The 22,227-nt window shown below is 44.2% G+C and overlaps 1 protein-coding gene across 1 annotated transcript; it reads right to left on the reverse strand.

Moving 5' to 3' along the window:
• Positions 1 to 476: 476 nt before the first annotated feature.
• LOC134172067 (NADH-cytochrome b5 reductase 3) lies at positions 477 to 18,743 on the reverse strand. The gene is made up of 9 exons (XM_062634840.1): positions 18,648 to 18,743; positions 13,438 to 13,569; positions 10,803 to 10,875; positions 8,209 to 8,315; positions 6,806 to 6,935; positions 5,059 to 5,142; positions 4,847 to 4,932; positions 2,529 to 2,628; positions 477 to 952 (listed from the first exon to the last, which is right to left on the reverse strand). The coding sequence occupies exons 1-9, from the start codon at positions 18,666 to 18,668 to the stop codon at positions 780 to 782; spliced, it is 906 nt and encodes a 301-aa protein (XP_062490824.1). The 5' UTR covers positions 18,669 to 18,743; the 3' UTR covers positions 477 to 779.
• Positions 18,744 to 22,227: the final 3,484 nt, after the last annotated feature.

Consider the following 22,227-nt stretch of genomic DNA (forward strand, 5'->3'; position numbering starts at 1 on the left):
AGTATCTTTTGTCCAATATTCTACACACATACAAGCAAAAAATTCCAGCTATTTGTGGAACACTACAGAAAGCCTATCTGCTTTCTCTAGTTTCTTTCATTGCCCAGGGATGAGAACTGTGACCAGCTGGAAAAGTGTCTGCAATTTCGAGAGGCTATTCCAAAACACAAAGGAAACAAGTTTTGTATCGCTGCCTACCTCTCTGTTTTGATTAACAAGGCAGTTTGAGCAACTGCAATAAATGGTTAATTATCCTTCAACTGAACAAGCATTCTTAGGCTCCTGATGCTGCAAAGATTATGCATCAAGGCAAACACTCCTGGCCCTCATACTGTGAAATCATCTGTAAGGATTAAAATTTGGCTTAAGCAAAGAGAATAATCCAGTACATTCTATATATATTCATACTCCATCCCAAATAAAATACTAGGTGTGCACAGTGTTAGGAAGGAGGGTATTACTGCCATTTTTTAAGAAACAAGAGTAAATGAGTGTTTCCTGCCCTAAGCAGCTATGCTGTCCTCCCCTGAGATGGAGTTCACACTGCAAGCCCAGCACTGCGCACCAGCTACCTTTCCACAACACAGATGTTTCTGTGCAGCACCCAGCAGGTTTTGGTAGCGTTGAGCTTAGGTGTCTTAGTTGCCAGAGATTCAGAAAAAATGAAGCATCTTTAATGTAAATGTAGCTTCCCAGCACTGTGCATCAGCAATCTCTGTAACTCTGCCCTGTTCCCCATTAAATGTTTTTATTTCTCTTCTACACAAGACCAGCCTTCTTTAGAAGGAGAACCTCATGTCCTTAGTGTAGCCCAGTTTGTCCAGGTTGGGAATGCAGGCATACTGAATCATTGGAGGAGGTCCACACATGAGGATCAGAACATCATTCTGAGGTGGGGGCAGGTGTTCTCTGATCATGTCTTGGTTCACAAAACCTTGGCTGTATTCCCAATCTGTTAAGAAAATTAAAGAAGGGGAAGGGGAATGAGGGAAAAAGGAAGAAATTACAGATATGTCACTTTAGGATGAAGCATGGGGGCTTGGGTGTTTTTTAGTAACATTCTGGACTGTAGCATTTATACACTCCACTGGCACAAGTGTCCTCAAGTTATGCTACACAGGAAATCTGCCACCTCCGCTTTTAAGACACAAAACTGATGTATGGAGAAAACAAGAGCTAGCTTCTAATAAAACCTGCTAAAAGTCCCAGGGAAATCTCAAGCAGAGCTGTGAACAGAATGCGAATCTTTTTAGCTTCAGCACTATGAAGTAACATCCACCCTCTTCACCCCACTGTTTACTAGTCTGCTAAGGAAAATCTAGCTGATGAAGTGGTTCCCAGTTGGAACACTCACAGTGCCATCGGTTAATGCTAGGATTCAAGTTTACTCCTCGCATCCCAGCCCTGGATACAAAAAGCTGCCGACCCAAACCTTTGTACACAGTAGGACTGACACATTTTTCTCCCACAAGTTATCCAAAAATTTCCACTTTTGGTCCATTTCCACATATGGCAGTGAAAGTCTGCACAGCAATGTTGGGGCGGGGGGGTGTAAGGAGAAAGTTTTATCGCAACTGCTAAGATAAGTTCACACTTATCAAAGAAAGGGAACAATAATTAGAAATTTCAGGATTCTCCAGTAATTGCAGAAGATGACATGACAGCAACAGACTGTAGGGAAGGCAAGACCTTTCTCCCAACCCCACTGGAGGTGTATGCTTAGTCACAAGGTAAGAGAAAGCATATGGCTTCTGCTTCTTTGTCCCAAACTACCACTGAATAGGAATGTGAATCTATCCTGATGTGGGTGAGCATGATGAGAAACGGTAAGACAGTTTCCATGTAATTCCTTCTCATTTTCCTATTAGGCCTTTTCACAACGGCAGTAAGTATTTAGCCTTTTCTTCCTCAAACTTGCACCCCTTGAGGGTAGCACACTCATCCTCTTACCTAGACCAGCCAACTGTATCTCATTATCTTTAAAACTGAACTGAACCAAGCTGGAACAGTATTTTCAGTGAAAAGCACTGTTAATACAAAGGCAATTCCGTTGCCTAGGAAGATCAGCTACAATGAACTGTCTGTCATACAATGACAGCTAGGTAGGAGTCTGCACTTGGCCACATCTCTGTGAGACACAGTGCCCCTGACACTTCCACTGCAGCTGTCTTAATGCATGCTTTAAACATGAATGAGACAGTAAGATAACATGTTGCATTTATGTCTGTGGGGAAGGAGAAAGGAAGGTCACCTTCCAGAGTAGGTAATGGTAAATACTCGGGTGTAGTCATGGGAGGAACACTGCACTACCATTACCTGAGGTGAGCTTTGGAAACACTGCCTGATTACACCTGAGAGTTTCTGTGCATCACTGTGTGAAGAATGATGCTACTGGATGCATTCAGACACAATACATTAAGCAAGAAAGGAGCTCAGAAATATGCACACAATATAGGATGTCTCCTGGCAAACACATGCATTAATACTCATAACTTAAGCTTCAGCGGAAGTAGCATTTTAGCTCTTACTTTCGGGTGCTCTGTCCAGCGTATACCAACACTTAAAGCGACCGGGATTCTGAACCTGGATCTCCTCTAGCTCAGACCGTAACAGGATATCCTTCTCAGTCTGCAGGATAAGGAAAATAATGATTATGCTCTGCATTTAAGTGCAATCCTCACACGACCACAGAGCATTAGCTTTTGTACAGCCCTGTGAGATGGAACACATTATTCAACTCTATTTTACAGGCTGAAGAGAGCAAACACAAGTTATTTCCATGACTATCCTGCGGCAGAGCTAATAAAAAGGTTCATAACATTCCCAAATCCTGATCACACAATGCATTCCCTCTAAAAAATAAAACAAAGGAAAACCTCTAACAGAACACAGGGAATTAGTGGTAGCATAAGAAGAGTACAGCCCTCTTTTAGCACTCCTATTACAAAAGCAACTTTAATCACAAAAGTAACCATGACTGTTTACAAGTATCTCCCTAGCCCTCCATACCATGCCATTCAGTCAGGAAACTGCCAGGTTCTTCACCTCTGCCACTTCAAGGTTCATCAGCACTGCCATTTGGGGGTTGCTTGTTTTTTAAACAGGATGTGGAACAAATGACTAGAAAAGTATTGAGCTCTGACTGGAACAATAAAAGCTACCCAGGGTACCAAGTCCTGTTCCGCCATGATGCAACATCACCGAAGGACAAAAGAAGGCCTTATTCCCTTAAGAGCAGCTGCAGTTTGTGAAGGAGGGAAAAGGGTAGAGACTAAAAGTGGCACTGTTCTCTGCAGCCTTCGTAATTTGGCATTGAGGACACCACCACGTCTGTAATTGTGGGAGTAAGGAGTAATGTGCCAGCCACTATTGCTGAGAAGGTGCTTATTTCTGGTTCTGCAGTTGCACATGTTCCAGAAAAGTTACTACTGGGTTTGACCAATTCAGAGCATGCTGGTCAGAAGCACTGTATGAGCCCACGTACACTGTCACCTGCAATCCAACACAGCTCTTTCAGGAGGGCCAAAATAAATTGTGTTTTGACAACCTTAAAAAAAAACCAACCCAAAACCAGCCATATTTTAAACTATTAAAAATATTAAAACCATCTAGTCTGTAGGCTTTCCTGACTGACCATTTGTCATGAGGCTGCTTTATATTTGTGCAGTTACTGGGTACAAGGACTCTTTAAAGCCAAGGACCGATGTTTACACAAGCTGTTGCTAATACGCAGGCAACTATTCCCCAAGTCCTCCCTGCAAGAAGCAACAGGTTTTCTATGTCACTGAAGCAGCTCTAGCCCCATATTAGTCATTCTGAATTACTCATGGCAAATCCTGGTCTTCCTGCCCTGACACTGACTGCACTTTATGCCAACTCCTAGGGCTCAACAGAGAGCAGCTGCTGCTGCAGCAGCACCAGCCAGCACCAGAGGGCACCGGCAGGCCACTTAAAGAGCTGCTTTACTGCAGTAAAACGTCAGAACAGGGCTCCTGTTTGCACCTGCATCATAGCTTCTGGGTAGAAAAACCTTGGGTTCATAGTTCAGATGTGGCACAAAGGAAATGAGGAATGACAGAGGAGAACCAAAAGAAGATAATAAACCACAGGCAGGCAGTAAGGTTCACCACAAAAAATGGCTCATACTCCAAGACCAAATATTCATTATTATGCAGAAATTTAAAAGCAAAGGATTAACATCAGAAAAATATCAGGGAAAGAAGAGGTGTTGTAGTTCAGCAGCACACCACCATTTGGGTTGCCTAGTCACTGAAGCACAGCAGTATGATAAACCTCAAAGAGCAATAGAAACACACGAAGAACTGACAAAAGAAATGGAAATTAAAGGCAACAGCCGTGCAGAATCACAACACCCATAGCTGAGGGAGCCAACTGTTAACTTCAGCTTCACCTAAGGTGCTCTCAAATGGAAAGATTCCACATACAAACCCTGCTGCGAAGCTGGGGAGTTAAGACTGCTGAAGGAGACACATGTCCACCTCTTTCATGTTTCCACCACTCACAAACACAGCCCTGAAAAGTCTGTTATATATTATCAACTTGCACAAAGGAATGCAGAGTTTTGAAACATTTATAAACTGAATTAGAAAGAGAAACGAGACACAGGAAAGGGAGCATTAGCTGGGAGGAAAGTGACATTTCTGAGAAACACTAAACCCACAATTCATTACAGTCCTTTTATAGGGGAAGTTTCCGACATTTCAGTTCACTTCTCCCCTCAGGGTTTGTATTCCTGCACCAGGCTTTCTCAGCAAGAATTTCATTTGCTGGGTGGAGTTCCATTAGTTAATTAAAACTTCATAAGCAGAACAAAGGACAGAATTACCTGGTTAGCAAACAGCAGCTGACAAATGGTGGGGTCATCTTTGTCTTTCACGATTGCTCGAATAATCTGCAGCATAGGTGTTATCCCTGAAAGAGAAAGGCAGGCCAATGATGTGAGAGTGCAAAGGAGCAAAAGAGCAAGCGAGCGTGTGAGAGAAAATAGGTACAAATACATCTCCCAGCTGCCAGAAACCATGGATGAATCTTACGTACCAGTCCCACCTGCAATCATCCCCACATATTTCACTGTCTTAGTAACTGGTTCAGCTTTCTTTTCAGGCCGAATAGCAAATGTGCCTGGAGAGAGAAGATGGAAAACATTAAAACAAGCAGGACACAGTGCCTGTGATCCCTTCCCAGCATGTTCAGCTAATTGACTCTGTTTCAGCCCTGTCACCCTGTTTTCCCTCCATAAAGCACAAGCAGGAAACAGACAAAGGTGAAGATGTCACAAATTAAAACAAATCCTGAAAGATAATCAGTGCCTGAAAGACATGATGATGACATCAGACACTGACATGGGTTATTACTTACTCCTGCCTATAGCATCAAGTCATCACTACCTTTATTTCTATTTGTTCGTGTCCCAAACCACCGATACTCAGAAGCCCAGATTCTGAAAACAGTTCTACACAAAGGAATCAATCTGCTCAGAGAGTTTATCTGCCCCATGCATATTATTTCAAGGGAAAACCAAAATATGCAGGGTGTATTTTTTGTATATTTATATCCTCCTTTTGAGCTTATGTGCCAGTTTCAGCCGAATATGACAGTTTGAAATTTCCCAAAATACTGTATTTGTTGTATTCACACCTCTCTCCATCCAGGATAATATGAACACAACATGCAAACTCTGGAAAAACACTTGTCTGAGTTCTGCTCCTCACAAAGCTGCCAGAAGGTTTTTGTGACACATCTGTGGCTGCACTATGCTGAAGCGAGATATTTTATATTGACATAAAAGTACTTCCTACTGATAAAGTTAATTTTCATTTGAGATATTAGCACTGGACAGCACAAATATAAAGTGTTTTTATCAGCATATAAACTATGTCCATATAAGCAAGCAGAGTATTGCCTTCTTTGAGAACAGTATGATTAACAAGCACTTCCATGGTCATGTAACAACCCCCCTCAAGATGGCTATTGACTTAATTAAGGTATTAGCAATTTCTTTTATGCAGAGATGCTAACAACAGCAAAGAATACCCACGTCTAGTGGGAGAGGGCAAGTATACTGAGAGTACCAGCCCAAATAATAAATAGAGGTGACAGCCAACGTTCAGTTCATGCGCCATCTGTAATTAAAATGTAGTCAACCTCTGCTCTCATGAGTATTGCAACCAGCTCTGGAGATCTCAGCACAGGAAAGACATGGACCTGTTCCAGTGGGTCCAGAGGAGGGCCGTAAAAGCAATGAGAGGAATGGAACACCTCTCCTGTGAGGAGAGGCTGAAAAAGTTGGGATTGGAGAAGAGAAGGCTCCAGGGAGACCTTATTGCTGCATTTCAGTAGTTAAAAGGGCATATAAGAAAGACAGGGACAGGCTTTTTAGCAGGACCTGCTGCAACAGGACAAGGAGTAATGGTTTTAAACTAAAAGAGGATAGATTTAGACTAGATATAAGGAAGACGTTTTTGTTACAGTGAGTGTGATGAAACACTGGCACAGGTTGCCCAGAGAGGTGGTAGATGCCTCATCCCTGGAAACACTGAAGGTCAGGTCAGACAGAGCTCTGAGAAATCTGAAACAGTTGAAAATGTCCCTGCTCATTGCAGAGGGATTGGACTAGATGATCCTCAAAGGTCCCTGTCAACCCAAACCATTCTATAATTCTATGATGCTATATAGACTTGAATCCAGCTGGAAAAAAACATGATCAGTATTACTATTGCTTTATAATGATTTTTTTCCTGCATGGTTTAGTCTGGATTAATTATATCTTCCAAGTCAGCCTTACCTTTTCCTTTATAGACAAGTAGGCCACTTGGTCCTCTGAAGTCAATAGTATCCCCTATTTTCAGGCTGTCTAAGTACTGGGACATCTTCCCTCCATCAGGAAACTTCGGATGGACACCCCTAAAGTAGACCTGTTAAAAATAACAACGAAGCAATTTATCTCACAGCTCAAGGATGAGCATTTCCCTTCAAACATTTAAGTACCCATATTCCTCGTGCAAAGAACGCAATTACTACATAAAGGAATACTTGCAGAATTGACTGACAATAAAAGAGAAGGACTGCATTTTCTGAAGAGGATTAAAATGCCCCTCTTACCCCAGTTTTGATCAGATTGGACACAGACTGGCAATTTCTCCACTGTATTTCTGTAACATAGAATGTATCTCTAAACAATCAACCTAACTTCTGAGAAAGATCCCTGACAGCTCAGTTGCAAGGGGATGTACCCAAACGTTGCTCTTGCGATGCCAACTGTTTGCATCTTGAAGTTAGAGTAACAAAAAAAAGTGCACATCAACTAACAGAATATTCAACCATTCACCAACAGGCATCAGTGGGTGTAGTTACACTGCTGGAACTCTGCTGGGGTTTTTTGTTTTAAATCCCATGGATGTGAAAGGGTTCAAGCTGAGACTAGCTACGCTTTCACAAGAACAGCATCATTTGCATGCATGGAGAGCCACACTGGGAAGAAGGGGTCTTGTGAAATGTTTCTCTTTAGGTCAAAGATTTATATTTTTCCCTTGTCATGTCTTCAACACCATGCTCATGAAGGTAAGTAGGTAGTACAAGACAAATTCATGTCCAGTTTCACAATAAATGAATAAATTGTTATTAGTTGTAAAGAAGAAAAAAAAAAAACACTTGAGTAAAATACTAAAAAAATCCAATGCAGATATTCAGGTTTTAAACTTTTGTCAGCTTTAAATATATCTGCTTAGTCCAGCTAGCAAGAGACAAAACCCAGGTACATTATCACAAGACTCAAAACCACATTCTTACAATTAAATCAGTCATTTACTCTGTCTGGATCAGTAACAATAATGATCACCACTCTTAATGATTATAGTGACCATGTTACACTCACTTCAGAAGAAACTGGCAGCTCAGGCCGGGTTAATTCCTTATTTCAGAAGGATTAAAAATGGGTGTACACATCTGCAGGTCTACACAGATTTTGGAAAACTGCAATATGCAAATACAGAAAATTACGCAGCATCTCATGAGACACACGCACCGCAGAAGTGCCTGCAAAATGCCATATGGATTGTAGGTAACTCCAGATCACTTGTTAAAACAGTGGAAATCTGCAGTGGCATGTACATGAACAGAAGCCAGCACATCAGACTTCACATAGCACTGCAAGTGTAAAGGTGGGGTCAGAAGCTGTGACATTCTCACCTTAACAACAAGATCCACAAAGCCCTTGTCATCATCACTGGAAACTGGAGTGTAAGGTCTCACAACCAGAGCTCCATCAATCCGTGCAGACAGGTGGATATGCTGTCCTGCGTGGAGGGAAGAGAAAAAGCAGTTTGCTTTCAAAAGATTTTTCTTTTGGTAGATGTACTGATTTAGTACAGACTGCAAACTCTGTGTCAAAGTTGTCCTAACAACCTTGTTTTGAGGAGCCGCTTTTCCCTCTCTCATGCTCCTGGAATGTAGCACCTTGCACATTCAACCATGCACAGTTTCTATCTGGAAGGGCAGACAATGCTGCTGCTGATTTTATGTGTCGATCACATCTGTTCTAATGGCTTTTACAATACCCAACGCTCTAACTGTATGCGAGATCTTGCAAAAGATGTGGCACGTCTCTCCCATGCCAGCAAGAAAAAAGGACTCCGGAGGGGAAAACTGTCAAGTTCTGTTCACGCTTCTTTATTAACATGTTAGTTATAAACTCTTAACAGTTTTGTTACAACTGAGTTTATAACTGTACTTACTTTGATCACAAATGGCTCATGTCTATCAGGAGGTCTTCTAGCCGTCATTGCTCAGGCTGCCTAGACATAAAGCACTTTTCTAACTCTGCTATTTCTCCAGCTTAACATCTGAATGCAGTGATCACATTTCAATCTGTCACACATCCACTGAACTCTCTACAAACAGTTTCATTCCTCAATGTCCATGCTTTTGATGAAAAAAACCCACCCAGAATTAACTCTTTCGAAAGGGTTTCCTATAAAATCCCAACATACTGAGGAGACCCAAGTGAAGAATACCTAGGGGAGGATTTGGTCTTTGTTATTTTGTCACCACTATGTCAACAGAACAAACTACCTCTTAAGATAGAATGCAGCTCTCCAAAGATGGTGCAGTTCATCTGCCTGCTATGGGAACACAAACTGGGGATTTTACCAGTTTGCCAACCCACAGGACCAGTAAGGCAAAGCAGTGGGTGAATGAAGACGTGCTACCTGGTAACTTGGGAAATGAACAACCATAGCTCACTTGAAGACATCATGTAAAGGTGATTCAAATAACCCTCTCAGCAAAACCTACACAGATCTGGTACCACTCATGTTTCCTGCTAGGGAAGGCCTGAATGCAGCTGCAGCAGCAACCTCCCATTCCTCTTCCAGGCTAGGGGCGACCTCACCACCACCTCCTCCAGGAAGAGCCCCATAGTGACCACTACAGACAGTGAACCCAGACAGGCAGGACCACTGCTGGGGCATGTCTCACAACAATTGGTGCAAATCCCAAAAAGGTGCTCCTTCCAAAGGGAAAACATGCCTTAGGCTCTTACTTGTTATAGCTCTACCCCACCCTGACAGGACAGCAGCAGGCAGCCTCCCCATGGGGCCACACACAATCCCACTCTTACTCAGAGTGAGTCACTTATTTTCCTGTTAACACCCCAGCTGGCAGTAGAAACGAAATGCTGGTGCTGGACTAAAGATGCAGAGTGCACACCGGTATCTGTCCCATGGCTGCCACGCCTGCTGCTCCCAGCTGCTTTCACCACCCTCACCAGCTTTCAGTTCTCCTTGCTTCCCAAGTCTTGCCCACAGATTAGACTGTGCAGAGGACCTTAGGGAGCATGACTGTGCTGTTCCTGGGACTGCGCAGGGCCAGGGACATGCCTTCTCGAGCTATGCTGAAGTAACTGGCTGATCTGCCCTGACCTTACTAAAGCACTGGACGAAGCCATGGCATGCAGCAGGCCAAATTCACCCCAGATGGCTTCTCTTCTGTTAGTATGCAGGACAAGAGCAACTAGAGAGGTGAGACGGCTTGCTCCTCAATGCTCACCAGGGGGCAAGGGCAGGAAACTAGCTTTGCCCTCATGGCTACTGAGCAGGATCAAGAAAGTAATATATCCCAAAAAACAGGGAACCTAAACGCTACGGACTGTAATGCTGGAAAGGTGCTATAGGACTACCTTGAAACACCTGATTCACAGATCATTGCAACCGGTTGCTAAAGCAGAAGTCCCTATTAAACACAAGTGATAATTAAATGTTCTTTACATAAGCAGTAGAAAACAATACCACTAAGCTATTATGGAAGGCAACATACCACATGGCAAGGCCTAAGGAAACATCTACTACATGGTGATTTAAGAAGTTCCATGAGACTGCCTGCAAATTCAGAAGTGACTAGATCATCTGGTAAACCACATGAGTTAGAGGAGAATTTCCAGAGAACATGGCTTCAAGGGAGGGAAAGGGACCACTGAGGCCAAGCACCATGGGAATAACACACACTGGAATGTTGAGACTGGAAAAACAAGTAAAGATCAGTGTTTGTTTCTACTGTCTTCACAGAAACAAGCTGGATGTACACCCTCTGTAAGTACACAAGAGTTCAGGCCCTGCAGATGACTCACACCATGAGGATAATCTTGCAAAGCTCTAAATACTAGCTCAAACTATGTGGACAGTATTCCAAATTCAACAGTTCAAAATGTAGGGAAAAAAATCCCTCCAAAACCTCTCATAATATAATTAACCACACGTGGATTCTCAGGAAGGACAGACAGCACATACCTAGAGGAAGGCCCAGAACATGATCTATGGAAGGGAGAGCAAATCGAAATCTTCTTGTGTCATGACTAACTTCCTGAAAGAGGAAAATTAACAGAACAGTCAGCTATGCTGTTGAGATTTAATTCTTGTGATTTCACTTGCAAAACCAATGCACTGCTCTAGCTTCCTGCAGGATTCAATATTTGGGGGAGAACAGCATCCTAACTGAAATTTTTGCATAACGCAAATACAAACTCCTCTGAATGTGGCGATCCTGCAGAGGTCAACTCTTTGTTCAAACTCCCTGAAAACTTAATTTTATCTCAAGGTATTTTAGAAGCAATACAGAAATAAAAATAGAAATAAAGCAGACAAATGCAAGTACCGTTTTTTATATTTACATGTGAATAGCAAAACTTAGTAACATACTCATATGCAGATTGAGACTGAACTATAACTTTCTACACAGTATGAACATTTACACTGCCTTCTGCAAGAAGGCCACTGGACAGAAATTACTCAGCTCTTCAATTCTCATTTAAGTTTAAACATACGTGAGTTCAAGGCCAAAAAAAATTATTTTGATGTATTAAAATCAGATGAATTAACTATTTCAGAAAACTGTATTGCATAAAAATGGAACTAATACTTAATTACAATTTAAAAGAGCTCTCTATTTAGATAAGTACTTTTATTATAAAATAATGACAGTTCTTTTACCAGGAATGTTGTAACTTGATTAATAGTTTGGTAATGAGTAAATAAAATGCTATTTCTTATCCTGTATAAGTTTTATCTCTTAAAAATCAGGTGACATTCATGGGATTGAAAAAGTCAGAAAAAAGAAAAAGGGACAACATACGGCCTAATTCCTCACCAATTTCTTTCTTTAAAGCCCTATGGAAAATAATAACCCTTCTAAAGCAAATTTCATAAACATCCTAGAAAATACTGTAGCCCTTTTTTAAAGGAAATGCTAAACAAAGAAAGGAACTGAGTGGCAGTCTAAAAAGAGTTTCTCTGTACTTGTATCTATTCAGGAACAGTAACTGCCATTGAATAATCCACTAGACAGCTAAAGTGGACTTAACACTGCTGCTCTCACACTGACCACTGCTGTTTCTGTATGAAGATTTCAGCATCAGGTAGGCCACTTCAAAGCTGGATTTCGCCAATAAATCCTTCATCTTAAGATGCTGTCATTGCTCAAAGCCCCGTCCAACCTGGCCTGGAATCAGAAGTTTTGAAGATCAGAGCATTTGCACCAGATTTTTGGCAAGATGTTAGAAGATACTAGCACTTATTGTACCAGGTTGTTATTTTTCAAAACTAATTTCTGTTTCCAGGACACATTTTCCATTCAGGAAAAAATTTATAAACACCCATGAGTCAAATATTCCCAGCTGATCAACGTACCACAAGCAGCAGCATCTGACCTGGCTATATAAGAGCTGTTCCCAAGATTTGAAAAAGGCATATAAAAATAACAACAAGGTGAGAAAAAAAATCAGTAATTTATTAAAAAATAAAAAATAAAAATCAAGTGAACTGTGAATTCCCTTCTGTTATAAACTGCTACAGCAGAAACCTGCAAGTAGCTTGATTCTCAGAGGCATGTGCAGCGCCTCAAGTTGCCCTCCCCTCCTGCAGGTCAGACAGACTGTACCTGCAACCAGGTGCTACAGCTCTCATGAAAAAGTGGGGAGTATATAATAATAGCATTGTTGCAGTACACATGGGAAATAAATTCAGTAATGGCACCCAGCCCAAACCACAGGGAAGTTTTCAATTCCCACAAAACCCAGGATTCAGAATGACAGTAATCCTTTTCTTTGACAAACAGAACAAATGAAAGCCAAACTATCAGCATACTCCCTACACATCAAACAAAGCTCTGATTCAGTCCTTTTCCGGTAACTTTCTGACTAGCTCATTGATTTAAAAAGTCAACACTACGAATGTCTTCAGGTGTGATTTCACACCAGAAAAGCCAAGACTTCTACCTCATACTTTTGATGGTGAGTTTATCCAAGGGAAATCTGGACTTTTCACCTTTTATGGCTTTGGCCTTCTTCCCTCAAGTTGAGTCCACCCCTGAAAGCATCATGACTTCCATCTAGAAACCTAGCTGAGGATCCTGGGAGATACAGAATGGCTTCTACTTTTATCAGACAGAAAAAGAAGCTGAAACAGCTCAGGTACTGTCAGGATTACAACCTTTAAACATCTTTCTTCCTGTAACACATTAGAATACACAAATCCAGTAACAGGAATCAGTATCAACATAGGTCTGACAACTACTATGCTGAACACTACTGACCAGGAAAAATCTGCCTGCTGACAGCATAACTCTGCCTTATAGAGAACCCAGCAGCACAGAGTGTAGGAATTTCTGCTGATGTACCACATGACATGAGACGTGACAGAAACTCCAAGTCTGGTCATCTCTAAAACAGAATTCTCCACTTTATCTTGCTTGGAAAGAAGCTGTTTGCAGAAGTGCAGATCTTGGTTACACCAGGCAATGAGCATTTATAACCAATTTACTTAAAATGCAAGTATTCACCCTGCTGCAACATCACCCAAGATTTAAGAAGCCACAAGCATTTTACAGTACCCATGGAGAGGGCATGCTCAGCACTGTACATGTACTTACCTCCTTATCAATCAGCCTTAATGCATATTTCACTTCAGGATCCTGCAGAGTAATTGCAGGACGGGGATTCCTGAAGAACTTCTGGAAGATGGTGTAGATGAGCTTTAATGGGTATGTCACAACCCATCCCAACTGCAGCGATACAGAAAGAGTGTTAGACACATGTGCATAACAAGAGAAAGTTATTTTTTATTTTGGTGAGAAAGAATACAGTAGTTTGACATGACAATCTAACCCCCAGAAAAAAACGTGTTTCTTTGTACTAATATAAGAAGGAAGAGGAGGTATTTAAAAACACACCATCTACTTTAATAGTTTCCTTTAAAAATACCTAGTGTTATTACTCCTACGTTGAGGTACTTGGCATACCAGGAGGCCTGCCAAACCTGGAAGCTTGACAGAAGCAAGGCTGTCACAGCTCCATGTCCTTGCTAACAGTTGGTCCCCAGATCCAGCTGTTAGCAAGGCTGAGTATGTACGCCCAGCAGGCACAGGCACACATACAGAACACATGCCCAAATATACACGTGGCTGGCTACACTGATCAACACAGGCTCACACAAACAGCACCAATGACTGTCATCCTGATCCCCTCCCTGACTGATCAGGGAAAAAAGACATCCCACAGGCATGTGTACACAGTGAATTCACCAGTAGCTGGCTTAGTCCCCAGAGCAGCTGTCCCCAGACTGCAGTCCCCCCAGTTGCTCACATCTGAGCGTGAGCTGCTCTCGCACAGACCCCTTCACACACCATCACGTGCACTGCGGTATCACCCTTCAAGATACACACACACCTGGCTCCCATGACATCTCACCCAGTTACTGGTTAGTCCAGCTTGACCTTTGCTAACCATCACACACTCGTGCTGGGTGCTGGCACCACAGACACACAAGCCCTCTTGCCCATGGTCTGGCTCCAGGCATGGGCACTTAACACTCCCACGAAGATCCATGCATGCAAAGCAGTATCCCTTCCCCAGAAAAGCAGCTATGGCATTTAATGAGGACAGGACAGACTATGCTGACAGGTTGCAGGACGCAGGCAGGCAAGCCTGCTTACAGAGCAGGCCTGTTTACACAGGGTCAGCGCTTTTTGTTCCTTTATCCTTTTATTTTCCTCACATTTGTACTTCTCCAAAGGCCTCAATCCCTGCCTTTGGTTCCTCCCCTAAACATCCCACAATCCCCAAACACTCACCCCCTAAATCCCATGCTACCCCAGCCTTCAAGGGGAGCCAGCCTCCAACTGGTGCCTGCCTCACCCCTGACCCAGGGGGCAATGGCTCCCCCAAACAGCTCTAGGAAGGTCCCCAGCCTGCCAGTGTTTCTTTGTGTGCACTTGTATGGAGGTAAACCTTCATGAGTTGGCTGCTCTCCTGTGATGGACCCGAGAGTAGCTGGGTGAGGGTATCACCCAGGCTCCTCCCATACTGTTGTGCCTCTGCGCTCCCTGGTGCATGGATGTGCAGACAGGCTCCTCAACCACATCACTTAACTCATGCCACTGTTTTGGGCCTTTTATATCACAGCACCTGGAGGCAACAAGACAGAGCCTTGGGCAACAAGGTAAGTTATAGAACTGTAGTCCTCTTATCCTACTGCACATTTCAGTTAGGGCTACAGTGACAGTTTATTGATCACCTTTTAGCTTTCAACTGCTAATACCTGGAGCTACATGCTTAATTCTTTGCTCAAATTGTTATCATATCTTACCATTAGAGATGTCCCTGCTTAGAAGCAATTTACAGAACCAGATGCAAGCCATCTACAGGCCCAAATTCTAATGTATTGTTTAGCATGCCTCACCAGAAGGGCAGATTCCCACCCTCAGAGGGGGCCCCCTGTTGAGTGAGCATTCATGTCTAGGTGCTAAGTCATGCTCATGCTAAAAAGTAAAGTTATTTCAGCTAAGGCCTAATGTTTTGGTCTCATTTCCAACCAAAGCCATTCTGTGATTCTGTGATTGCATAGCCTGTTGCAGGGATGAACTTCACCCCGGGGGCTGAAGCCCCACAAGATGGGAATAGGTTATGCCATCACACCACCATCTCCATGCCCAACACCATGCACAGGCTACCTAGCTGGGAGAGACTGAGTGACCACACCAGTCCAGGAAAGCACAGAAGAGACCACAACATTGCAACTACAGCTTTGTGGACAAGATGGAAGGAAGATGTCACCTTCCCACCCAATACCAGACACCTCAGCCACTTGGTGGGTCTACAGGGCTGAAAATGGGTCACCCACAGGCTACAAGTGCAAAGCCTGCCACGACCATGCTCAGCTACAAGCCTGTGCCTTTGTTTCGGTTTCCAGTGCCTGTTCCCAGGGACATGTTCTGCCAGATTAGATAAACGCTGTAACAACCTACAAAATCACCCGTGTAGGTAGATGTGGTCCTAACTTAGGACTGGAGAATAAACTGATCATCTACTTACAAAACTCCTCACCAATTCTGTAATTTGGTATTCAATGCTTTAACAGAAGAGAGGGGGAAAGCATGACCACGGGAAGCAAGGCGAGGAGCAAAGTACTTAGGTTGTACACAGTGCACATCTTTGCCCTGCCTGGTTAACTTTCACTTTTGTTTCCAAGTGATCTGACCAGTATTTTAGAACCTCATCTCTGTGAGCATGACAGTTCTCAGGAGGCTATAAACACTCCAACATTATTATTACTAAACTGTGGCAAATGTAAAATTAAAAAAGGGACATAAGCTATCTCTTCTTAAAATGCTGCTGTACAGGCTTAAAACGTATCGACATTTGGTATAGCTTGAAGACACAGCATGCCGTGCACACACTGTCTTTTTCACTTTTATTTGAAAATACTGAAACAGCTCCATACAGGTTGTTCCTGAAGAAGCTGGAGTTTAGAGGAATATTATTCCTTAATTACACAGATCCACCAGATTACTTTAGCTCCAGAAAGAACTTTTGAATCACAAAAAAAGGGGGGAGGGAAGTTAAGAAAATGACAGAGCAGCAGATAAACTTCCTGATGAGAACTGCAACAGATGCATGAGACCTGTTGGAGGCAGCAAGCTGAATCCACAGCAAATGATGCTTCAAAATAAAGCATTAATGTTAAAATAAACTAGCTTCATTTACAGATGCAGGCATCTAAAACAGACCAAAGAAGTACAGCTGTGGTCTAACAAAATTGACAACCACTGAATTAAAAAACTTAGGCTTGGTCCCAACTCCAACACTAATGTATGCCAGTAACAGCTGATCAGGAAGACAGGAGAAGAGCAGCTTCAAAATACTACCTCTACGTCAGCTTCCCCACCTGTGCGCAGATAAGTGCTTTTCCCATCTTTGCAAATATTTTTGGGTCATCAGCTGTTAAGTGAAAGCTACCACAGCTGTTCAGTAAATGACATTAATGCTGTTCCCCCACATGAGCATCATCATCACTTTTTGAAGCAACGCACTATATCTGAGTCTGCTGGTACAGAATGAAGTTTAATTCTGACAAATACTTTTAGCACAGTGTTCACCTTGTGGAAGGCAATTTGTTATTTATGGTCAATTAATGCAAAAGCCTAATGGGATTTAGCCTGTAAAGAAACAGCAAACCAGTTAATTCAGGTAGCTATTTTAGCTCCTTACTCAGGAAGTATCAACTGATGGGCAGAAAACAGGTGAAGAACTGAAGGCTGAATGATTATAAAAAGTTATCCGTGCCAAGAAATACATTCTTGGGGTTAAAACTGATCTACATACTCTTATCACAGAGCATATCAAGACATTTATGATGATAACTGCACTGCAATCATGGAAGCTGCATCAGATCTAGAGCAGCCACAGGAACAACTGGCTGACCTCAAGGCCAGGAATCACTAAATGAAGATCTGGTGACTCACAGTTTCCAGCTGCACAAATCTTTGCTAACAGAGATCACAAAACCAGTAATACAGCAAGAATTTTTATTAATGGAAACAGACCTTTGCAGTATAACAAAAAAGGCCTTAAGAAAAAAGCCATAGCACTGAGATCACCAGACCCTTCCACTAAGGCGTTGTAAGCAAGACACAGTTAAATAGGTAAGCTTATGGCAGGATACTCCATCACCCAAATGCCCTACAAACACACAAACCTAATGCTGCTTTGGCAAGACTACTCTTGTACCCTCGGCTCGACTTCTTCATTTAGACCCTACTTTTAAGGGATTTTCACAGAATCATTAGGGTTGGAAGTGACCTTTGGAGATCATCCAGTCCAACCCCCCCACCAAGGCAGGGCTACACAGAGCAGTTTATTTAGTTCTAGTACTTTAAACATTCTTCTCATCTGCTTTAGAAAATGATGAAAGGATTAACGGACAAGCATTTCTTCTGCAGCTTTAGCATCTGCCTCATCCTCTTCTGTTCACGTAACCTAGTAACCAACTGTACCCAAACTAGGACATGTTGTGAACAGCTCTGTCTTGCTCCTCTCACAAACCCAGAGCCAGAAACGTTTGAGCAGACGCATCAGAGGAAAGACACGACATATTAGGCTGCATCAGGAAGAGGGTAATGATGTAGATGGTCTTAGTGACACGCTTTCACAGTAGACTTAGCAGTCCTGGGGTAACGGTTGGCCATGATGCCCTTAAAGGTTGTCTCCAACCTAGCTGATTCTATGATGCGTGCTACACTTAACAGCACCGCAAATCCACCGCTCGGCAGACATGATCCCCAAAGAGCTCTCCACTACAGCAGCAACAGCTAGGCTTGTGGCTTTAAAGCCATCAGCACAAGTGCTGAAAAATGATTCGGAGGACGGAACGGAGAGTAGCCACACACACCGCAGCACAGCACACAGCACCCTCACCATCACAGCTCGCACACACAAAGGGTGCGCATATCGGAACACGGGCCCCAGCCCACGCCAGCCTTGAGGATGTCCCAGGGCCACCTCATCGCGGCTGGGCACACGGCAGCGGAGGCAGCAAAGGCCTGGGGTACCCTGTCACCCCGCCCAGCGGCCCCCGCTTTGCTCCGGCACCAACACAGCCCGCCCTGGCGCCCTGAAGGCCTAGCGGTAAGGCCGCGCCTCTCCTCTTCCCCGCGGGCAGGCCTCGGGGCCTGAACACAGCCCGCTCAGGACTTCGGCGGGAGGAGCGGGCGGGAGGCAGCGCCACGCAGCCGCCCACCCCCGCCCGCAGCCGCAGGTCCCGCGGCCGCCCGGCGCCACCCCGACCCGCGCAGGGCTCACTCACCGTGCTGAGCGGCGCCCCCATCGCAAGCCCCGGCTACCCGCGACAGCACCGCCCACCGTACCTCGCCCCTCGGCGGCGCGCAGAGCCCCACCAATCAGCGCCGCCACCATACCGCCCCCTGCTGGCCGCCGCCGGAGCCGCGCCGTGCGACCGCCAGGGGGAAATCGCTCCACGCCGAAGCGCCAGGGCCCGCTGCCGCCGCAGGCGGGGCCGGAGGTGTGGGGCCGGGGCTTAGCGGAGGGGCCCCTCGTCCGGCGGACAACTTCCTGTTGCGGAGGTTGGGGGAGGTACGGAGCGGCGTGGCGGGGGGCTTGCCCCCGTTGTTTCTGTTAGTGCTCCTCGGGCCGGTGGCTCTGGGCCGAAGCGCGGGCTCTGGTCCCCGGCCCCTGAGGCGGCGCTGCGGGTGGCAAGGACGTGTAAACCGGTAGTCTCGGTTTCCCATGCTGTGCGAGCATGCACACGTGCGGTGTTTATTAGTGCCACCTGACCCAACTGCGTCACCACTCATGCATAACGCCCTTTTGCCCTTTATTAACTGCGTAAATAATGATGGGGAAACCAAGGGTAATAAAATTACAGTACCTTCCTTTTCTAACCAGCAATCGAAGCCCCCACTATTTTGTCGAGATAAAAAAAAAGAGGGTAACATAAATAAGTCAGCACCACAATTCATTATTATATCAAACAGATTTCTCAAGCCTTAACTTCCCGAGCTTATACTGCTTCAGAGCCTGCACCTGCATATGACACAGAGTTGTAGGAGAAAGGTGCCCTGGGTGCCAGGATGCCCTGCACTAGCAATGCAATTCCAAATCCTTCTGTGAATCTGCTCCATCTCATCTAGGCCAGTGACAGCCAACAGCCTGATTCATTAACTGCCCTTGCGGCCAGGAGGGACAATAGCATCCTGAGGTGCACTGGGGGGAGTGTGGCAGTAGGTCGAGGGAGCTGATCTTCCCCCTCTACTCGACCCTGGTGATCCCACATCTGGAGTGCTATGTCCAGTGCTAGGCTCCTCAGTACATGAAAGACAAGGAGCTACTGAAGAGGGTCCAGTGGAGGACCACAAGGATGATCAGGGGTCTGGAGCATCTCTTATGAGGAGAGACTGAGGGAGCTGGGCCTGTTTAGTCTAGAGAAGAGCAGACTGAGAGGAGATCTCATTAGTGCAGATCAATATCTCAAAGGAGATGGTGCCAGACTCTCTTCAGTGATGCCGAGCGACAGGATGAGGAGCAATGGCCATAAACTAAAACACAGTGAGTTTCACCTCAACATGAGGAATAACTTCCCTGCATTGAGGGTGGCAGAGCACTGAACAGGCTGACCAGGGAGTTGTGGAGTTTCCCTCTCTGGAAACATTCAAAACCTGCCTGGACACATTCCTGTGTAACCTGCTCTGGGTGGCCCTGCCTTGGAAGGGGGTTGGACTGGGTGATCTGCAGAGGTCACTTCCAACCCTAATGATTCTGTGATTCTGTGATTAATGGTGATATTTATTGAAAAACACAAGAACTGAGCTGTGCAACAAAACAGGATGTTTCAGCCAGACCGCCTAAAATCCTGGTTTACATCGATGTATACAAAATAATGATTAATAAGCAAACGTGCTAAATGTGAAATGCTTCAAACCTCTGTAATTAAGATATCTTTACTTGCAGTAGACAGGCTGCAGTGATTCCTAACCACAGTTCCTGCTTACAAAATCAAGGAAGGTACATGCTTCACAGTCCTAACATTAAGATTAAAAAAATAAATAAAAAAAATTAAGAAAAATCCTGCCTTAGACCCTCTGCTCACACAGGGGTACTGAGCCACCTGCACCTCCAAGCACTTGCTTTCTCCTAGCCTGTGGGTTTGCTGGCTGTGCAGGCAGCTTGTCCGGCTGTGGGAACACTTGTAAGTCAGCCATGGTTTACCTATTAAACCTTGGAATTAGCACTGGCAAATCAGGGAAGGTTAACAGACTAATCTAAAGGTAAGCAAGTCAAATCACTGCACAGTCTAGCTGAAGACATTTAGCTGCAGGAATGGAGTTTTTTTTCCTGGCATTTCTATGACAGAAACACGCCTGGCTATGTAATCCTCTTAGTTTTTGCTTTGACGACAGCTGCTGCACCAGAAACTCTTGAGTAAACAAAGGGATTATAACACCACTGCCACTTAGGGAAGGGTGGAGTCCTTATGTTCCCCGGTCCCTGCTCGCAGTGAGCTCTGACCTGGCGTGGTTCCCACTAACCAGGCCAGGCTCATGTCTGGACTGCTTTTCAGTATTGGTCAGTTTGCGGAGACTCAGAAGCAATAGCTAAAGCTCCCATAGGAGTGTCTAGCAAACTCAAGTGTCCCACAAACTTTCCTTTTCCCTATATCCACACATAAAACATGACCCAAAGGCCTGTTCAGGCTTCTCTGGGGAAAGGACTGAGCCTGCTATAAATCTGTACTATATTTGTTCTAGCTGCCAGCTTTTACTCAGTCTTCCTGAGTGAGCCTTTCCAGCCCTTTGTGCATGTCTGAGCCCTCTTGGCTGCTTTGGTCTGGAAGAACGCAAAGCACAGTGTCCTCACTCACCCTCTCTAGATCCACCAAGGATGTCTAAATTAATGCTGAACGAGCCTCTTCCCTCTTCAGGCAAGTTTAGGCACCTGACCAGAGGTGAAAAAACCAGCACCTATCCACTGGCTACCTTGGTTGGAAAAGTGCAATACTTAGGCCAGAAATGCACACAGATGCCTACATGCTTTAGAAACGGGTCTTATTCACAGGGTTTCCTTGATCCTTGACCTTACTATAGGTCAGCATCTGATGCTTGAGGTGGCAGTTTTGTCAGGCAGAGCATCTTCCACAAGTCTGTTGCCCTATTTCTTTGGAAATGCTGTTCACATGTGAGTGAGACAGTGCTAAATACTCTCCCCTTTTGCCTTGTGCCAGACAAGAAGAACAGAGAGCAGGCAAAACCTGATCTTAGCTCCTGCACAGCAAACAGTGTCCCCAGTTTGACAAAGCACTGTTTGGTCTTCTCAGTAGAGAAAGCCAACCCATGGTGTTAGCAAGGGTGCTCTCTGGACAGGTTTTCCTACAGCCTGTGTTAGACCCAGGGATGACCCAGATTCTGCACCAATCTCATTTGCCTTTGATCAGCGCTTCATTTCTATTGGCAGTGTTTACACCATTTTACACTCTTTGGGATCCTTAAGTTTTTCTTAGCTCAATGTCTAAATCATAGGATAGAAGTTTTACAAGAGATTTAAGTACATGATTATGAAATTACTAGTGATGCTACTGATCTGACCTGTAATTTTATAAAATATTAACTGAAAATTGCTGACTCCACTGATGCTGCTGCTTGTAAATGGAAATTCCCTGGGCTCCCATCAGGGCTCCTTCTGCTAGTGTGAATAAAGGAGCTGCAACTTTCTTACAGATAGACTATACCCACTGGCTTTTGTATTTTAAATTAAAGCCTAGAGAAATAACTCCTGCATTCAGGAACTGTATTTTTTCTCCTTGCTTACCCAGAACTGCAATAAATACTAACAAAAAAAGGGTAAAGAAAATTTCAGTTAAAATTAAGGATATT

The sequence above is a fragment of the Pezoporus occidentalis genome, unplaced genomic scaffold (genome assembly GCF_034315485.1).
Source record: "Pezoporus occidentalis ecotype Australia unplaced genomic scaffold, CSIRO_AGI_Poc_V1 ctg44, whole genome shotgun sequence".
NCBI classification, from domain to species: Eukaryota; Metazoa; Chordata; class Aves; order Psittaciformes; family Psittacidae; genus Pezoporus; species Pezoporus occidentalis.

What these genes read in the sequence shown, in the direction of transcription:
- LOC134172067 (XM_062634840.1), bottom strand. Translation starts at nt 18,668, where the DNA reads ATGGGGGCGCCGCTCAGCACG. An exon ending in AGCTGCTGTTTGCTAACCAG is followed by an intron (nt 2,629 to 4,846) that starts GTAATTCTGTCC and finishes CTTATCCTGCAG; the next exon opens with ACTGAGAAGGATATCCTGTT. An exon ending in GCTGGACAGAGCACCCGAAA is followed by an intron (nt 953 to 2,528) that starts GTAAGAGCTAAA and finishes TTTTCTTAACAG; the next exon opens with ATTGGGAATACAGCCAAGGT.